At 45.8% G+C, this 6000-nt stretch overlaps 1 protein-coding gene across 1 annotated transcript in view; it reads right to left on the minus strand.

Moving 5' to 3' along the window:
- PPP1CB (protein phosphatase 1 catalytic subunit beta) overlaps positions 1-551 on the minus strand; it is a 37231-nt gene extending 36680 nt beyond the window's left edge. Inside the window, exons 1-2 of the mRNA XM_065890783.1 lie at positions 521-551; positions 167-306 (exon numbers count right to left, since the gene is read on the minus strand). Coding sequence (XP_065746855.1) covers positions 167-218 — 52 coding nt within the window. The 5' untranslated portion in view covers positions 219-306; positions 521-551. The remainder of the gene's footprint in view (positions 1-166; positions 307-520) is intronic.
- Positions 552-6000: the final 5449 nt, after the last annotated feature.

Raw genomic sequence — 6000 nt, forward strand, 5'->3', positions numbered from 1 at the left:
GCCGTGTTCCCGGAGGCCGCTCCCCCCGGCCCACCAGCTTCTGCGCCCCCTCCTCGGGGGCCGCCTCGGGGCGGGAACGGGGGGTCCCCTCGGGCTCCGGCGGCGGAGGAAGAAGGAGGGCTAAGGGAGGCGCCCCCTCCACGCGGCCGGCCGGGCCCCGACTCACCCTCCAGCAGTCGAGTGATGAGACTATCCACGTTCAGCTCCCCGTCCGCCATCTTGTCGGCACCAGACGCTCCTTCCCAGCAGCGGGAACAAGGGCTTCTCGACGGCGGACGATGCGGCGACCGCTCGGCGTTCCCTCACCTAGAAGTCACGCGGCGTTTCGACCCCGGTTCCAACTCCCCCTTCCCCCGGGCCCTCCCCCCACCCCCTTCCCACCAAGCAGTGGAGCGCGCACACACTCGGAGGCACCCACGAGAAAAAAATAAACAAGTGGAGCCCCCAAAAACCGGGCCGCGTCAGACCCAGCCCCCACCTCCTCTTCCTCCTCGGCACCGCCCAACTCCGCAAAGCTCACCAGCGCCGCCGACGGCCCCTCCCGCAGCACCACTCACTTCACACCGCCCTTCCCCGCCACCGCGCCACGCAGCCCTCCGCGCAGGCGCACGGCGCACTCGCTCGCGGCCCCGCCTCGCCCGCGGCCTCCGCGCAATCGCACTGGACTCGGTTCTCCCGCCGCCGCCGCCGCGCCACTGCCTTCGCGCAGGTGCGGCTGCCTCTCTCGCCACTTCCACTGCGCCGAATCTTCGCGGCTGCGCAGGTGGCGCCCCTGAGGCTCCCAGGGTTTGCTGCGCTGGGGAAGCTCCCATTACGCAGAGCGCGCGTAGGCAGCGCTGACCTTCTCGCTTCCCAGCTTCCCGGGTCCGGGGCGCTGCGCAGACGTGGTTGTGCGCTTTCCGCCTTGCTTTTGTTTTCTTGGGTTCAGTCCCTGGTTTTGCAAGTAGTTCCTCGTTCCCAGTAAGCGGGAAACGGGGACTGCGTTACCCATGTTTGAAACTGGGTTTACACGTTTGGAAAGCAAGAAGGGGTTACTCTGCTGGAACAGTTTGACGTTGCACGTAAGGGGTTTTATACCTTACGGTTCCACAAGTTTGGTTGCCAAGTGTCCCTGGATGAAATAAGTTAAAGTGGGCCCTGGGAGGGTCAGCAGTAATAATATTTTACATGGGTACCGTTGTCTGCCTTCTATAGAGCGCTTTCACATATGTTACATCTTCCATTCTGTGGATACTGCTTTTCCACAGTGCATTTTGAACAACAACAAGAAAAATACCTTCATTATATATTGCTTAATCATCCTACCTTGTAATTGTTTTTGCATTTATCTCCTACCCTCGACCGTGAGCTCCTACACGGTAAACCCAATTTATCTTTGTGCCTGCAGCTCCCACCGTATCTGGTATGTAGAAGAGAGGGACAAAGAAACGCGGAGGCTCAGGAAGGTTGGTTGCCCACCTCTTCTTTCCACCACAGAATTCTGCCTCTAGAAAAGCAGGGGGAAGAGTAGCCACGCAAAGGATCTAGGTAAGCCAGAGTTTTTGGCCTGTTCTCAGAAGTGGTCAGACCAAAATTCTTCACTCATTCCTCAGGTGTTTGTCCAGAAACTCACAAACAAGATGCTGTCTCAAGCTCAAGGCAGTGCTTCTCCCACTCACATATCACTAATAATAGCTAACATTTTTGAGATCCCTGTATGTGCTCTGGCACTGTTTTAAATGTTATAGTACATATGTTATTTCATTTAATCCTTACACCAGCCCTGTGAGGTAGGTACTATTATTATCTCTACTTTGTAGATGGAATTTATTGAAGCACAGTATGGTTAAATACCTAGCCCCAAGTAAATGGCAGATCTGGGATTCAAACCCAGGCATCCTAGTGCAAGAGTCTGCACTCAACGATTGTGATATACTCCCTCTCAGTGTACGTGAACTGAGATGCTTAAATATGCATGTGTTACAACATAAATGTCGAGAACAGAAATCATACTTTTTTGGGGAAAAAGCATTATCCAATCAAGTGCTTTATGATGGTTCAGATGACTTACAGAGATAGGATTTCCTGATCCCTTTTTTTCCAGCTTTCTCTCCATTTCAAGATTTAGCTTGTGGATTGGTGGTGAACACAGAACAGGTGACAAGCTATGATGGTGATCCTGTCTGGAGTAGTTTTCACAGACTCTTATTGCCACCAGTTCATCTTAGGGCCTTTATAGGTGAAGAAATGGATCCTCATCAAACTCTTTTGTTAATGACCATTTATTTATACCCTGCTTTTTTCCAGAAGAAGGGATTTAAAGTAACTTACATAAATACATGAAGTAGGATAAATTAAAAATATGTACAGAGAAAAAGAGCACAAAAGAAAACCAAGAGTGGGAAAGATAAGATAAAACCAGCAGTATTGTATGTAAAATGCATGGTGTAAGGTCCTATGGTTTGCTAGGGATAAGTCACAAATATGATTCTAAGCTTTCTAGCAACCAAGGAAAATTGCAACCAATGAGTAGCAAGTGGAGTAAGTGTTCTGGCTGAGCTGGAACTGAGACTTGAATAGACCAGCTTGTGGAGTTGGATGCCACTTTCCCAAATCTCTTCCATGAGCCTCTAAAAGAGTACCAGAATGTTTAGAACACTTAAGGTGTCTTCTTATCCTCCAATTTTCATGGGGCCCATGAACCCCGTGAGAAAGAACTTTGAACCCTGTCCTCCATTAGGGTTTATATATATTCAGATATGTTTAAGGGACAAGGGACACTCAAAGGAAACTGGATTGCACAGAGAGAAAGTGAGCATCTTAGAGAAAATCACCCCAAGTGGAGGAGGGCAGAGAGAGGCCAGTCTCAGCAGAGTTCTGGGAGTCAGAAGAGCTCAGAGGGTGGTTCTGAGTACCGTCTGGTACTGCCTGCAGCTGGAGATGCCCCTTCACCCCCACCCCACCAAGTTTTCTAGTGCCTTCGAATCCTGGGTAAGAAGGGACTACTATAAAAATGAAAGAGCTCTATCACTAGGGGCCCAACCAACTTTCCTGTGGGATCCCCCTCCAAAAATATTATGTAAGAATTCAGAATCAGACGTCTTCAGATTTTGAAGTTTAGTGCATATACTATGTATTACTTAACACCCCAGCAGCTTCTGGGGCAGCTCACTATAAACTGAAGCATTATTTTTTTTTTAAAGAAAATCATATGAATATCCATGTCATGTAAGGTAAATAAAGACTGCATTTTGCCTCATATCAGTTCAAGTCAGAGTTGCCATTAAAGCAGCCTCCCCCCCCCCAGAATAAAACGTATTTATTGAAGGAAATTGGAAAACAAAGAAAAAATATAAAAATCACCTATAATTTCACCAGCCATAGCTAACCACTTTTCTGTTTTATTTCTGAATATATATTTATACATTTTATATCATATATAATATAATTATATTATAAATATATTTATTTATATAGACATATATATGTCTATATAAATTTACACCAAGGAAGTAGAGCATTCTTATGAAACTTTTCGTAAGCCAAAATGTCAAAAAGCAAAGAAGCAATTACCCTAGGACACATCTTGCTAACGGGTGCACAAAATAAATCGAGATAAAGCACAGATGCTCACAGACACAGTTCAAAGTTGTGGCAGCCTGATGCTGAGATGCTGAGTATAGTTCCTAGAGAAGGAACTTGGCGGTGCTTGATGTGTGCATTTCCTCTGTAATGGCTTGCTGCAGAACTAACGCTAAACACTATTTTTACTTTTCGCCTTTTTTTGTAACAGTGAAAATCCTCTTTGGATTTCTTTTGGTTAGCGGAAAAAGATACTCACGTAGGTCTTTCATAAAAGCAAAGTTGCATACAGTGGACTTTCTAAAGGCAGGCAATAGATAGATAGATGTCTACCCATTTTGTAAAATTGGGATCATTCTTCACTTCCATTTCATCCTACTTGGTTATGTGAGTTTTCGTGTCACATTTATGTGAATCTCAGTCTTCAAAGTTTATTTAGACCTTAAAATGTGGATAAGAGGTTGAGGGCAGAGGAAGAGGTAAGAGGTGGAGATCCAGAGGTCAGAGGAGACAGTGCTACAGGCAGCAGCAGCAATAGAGGCAGTCAGAGCCACCGTGAGGTTCAAGGGTAAGTGGGTACCAAAGAGACAGAAGCCTCACTTGACAGATACTGACTCTCAGGAAGTTCTTGGCCTGAGTGTGAGCAGTGGTCCGTGGGCAGAATGGGGGTTGTCAGTTAGGGAAGTCAGCAGCTTGGAAGCAGGACACGAGAAGGCTGCCATTGGTGTAGGAGCAATGTGTGGTGGGCGGCAGCTCTGTAGAGCACCTGAGCCTGGAGACCAGCAGGCTTTAGAGCAGAGGACTGGCAGGGAGTGGTTCTGATTGCATGTAGGAAACTGCCTCCCTCTCTTTCTGGACATGTGGCAAGACTTAGGAAAAGGATCAGGCTAAGGTCCTGCTCCTGATGAGACCAGGATTGTTAATCCAAGAGACTAAAGGGCAAACTATTAGCTAGACTCCCAACCCAGTGTGGCTTTAGATAGTGGTGTGTGGGAGCCAGCTTACACTGGCTCACGAGAGCCAGTTGTTAAACGTTCAGGGAATTTTGCAAGCCAAAATTCATTATTTAAAAAGTAAATTATATAGGCTTACAAATAAATATAACAAAAACAAAGGTAATTATTGCTCAAGATTCATCACATTCTATTTATGTTGCTACGTTTTACTATTATGTATAGTCTAAAGGTTGTTAACATGTACTGTATCTGTATGGTGGAAATACTATATAATGAAATGCTGCTATGCAGATCTTTCCAACTCTACCTTCAGTGATATTATATTGGCCATAGTGAGAGCAGTATTTACACCAAGGAAATTAGCACATGTTACAAATCTATCAGCTTTTTCCACCAGAAAGCTGGTTGTTAAACATTTACCAGCATACCACTGGGCTTAGGGAGGCATAACATGCATGTTAATATCCTTGGGTAATTCCAGAAGTGTCTGTAGAGGGAAATTGGACTTCCTGATTGTAAAGGACTTGGGGAATCATGATTTAGGGTCTTAATAAAATCATGATTTTATTTGTACTTACTGACAGGAAATACCTGGGCCAGACTAGTGCTCAGAGGAACCCAACTATCGCTGTGCTGAGTTCAGAAAGATGTCCCTATGGCGTGTCCTCAGAGAAGGCACTTTGGAACACAGTGAACAGCAGCCTCGTGATTCCTTTTAGTAAACACAGCACAGACTTTCATAGGGATGTTTTATATGGTGTGAAAGTGAATAGGTTTAGGTAGCAAAGTGTGAAGGTTGTGATAGTGATATATAGCTCTTTGCTGCCTTGAGTAATCCAGGATAACTTATAAATGAATGAATCAACATTCATCAGGCTGTCCTTCCATGAATATGATTCCTCTTAATCAAGTCTTTAATAGTCTTAAGTGGCAGTAAGTTCTAAATTTTACTAGATATACCTTGAGGGCAGCCATTCCGTATATCAAATGTCATAGACTTTTGTAGTCAGCTTAATTCAAGGATACTGAGAAACCAGACAAGGACACATGCATCAGTAGGAGGCCACCCCTGTCAGTACAGAGCCAGACCTGGTATACACCGAGGCAGGGCCAAGAATTTTGCTTAGGATTTACTTTTGGTTTCATTTCAATACACATATGAGAGAATAATCAAGCACCAGAGTGATCAGCTAAGCCATAAGGCATGTCCTCAGTCATTTTAGCCCCCCAAATTATAAAGCCAGGTATAACCAAATACCTCTTCCCCTGCCCTTGGCCAAAACCCTCCCCCTTCCTCCAGTTCTGACACCCCCAACTCTCTCTCTCTCTCTCTCTCTGTCTCTCTCTGTCTCTCTGTCTCTCTGTCTCTCTCTCAGTGGAACATTGTCTCTTAAGGAAACTCTCTGGTGTATGCTTCAAGATAAAATGATCACAAAATAAATGCCAAGGTTAGCGTGGGGTTTCTGTCCAGACCCGCTGCACC

The sequence above is a fragment of the Phocoena phocoena genome, chromosome 14, assembly GCF_963924675.1.
Source record: "Phocoena phocoena chromosome 14, mPhoPho1.1, whole genome shotgun sequence".
In the NCBI taxonomy this organism is placed as follows: Eukaryota; Metazoa; Chordata; class Mammalia; order Artiodactyla; family Phocoenidae; genus Phocoena; species Phocoena phocoena.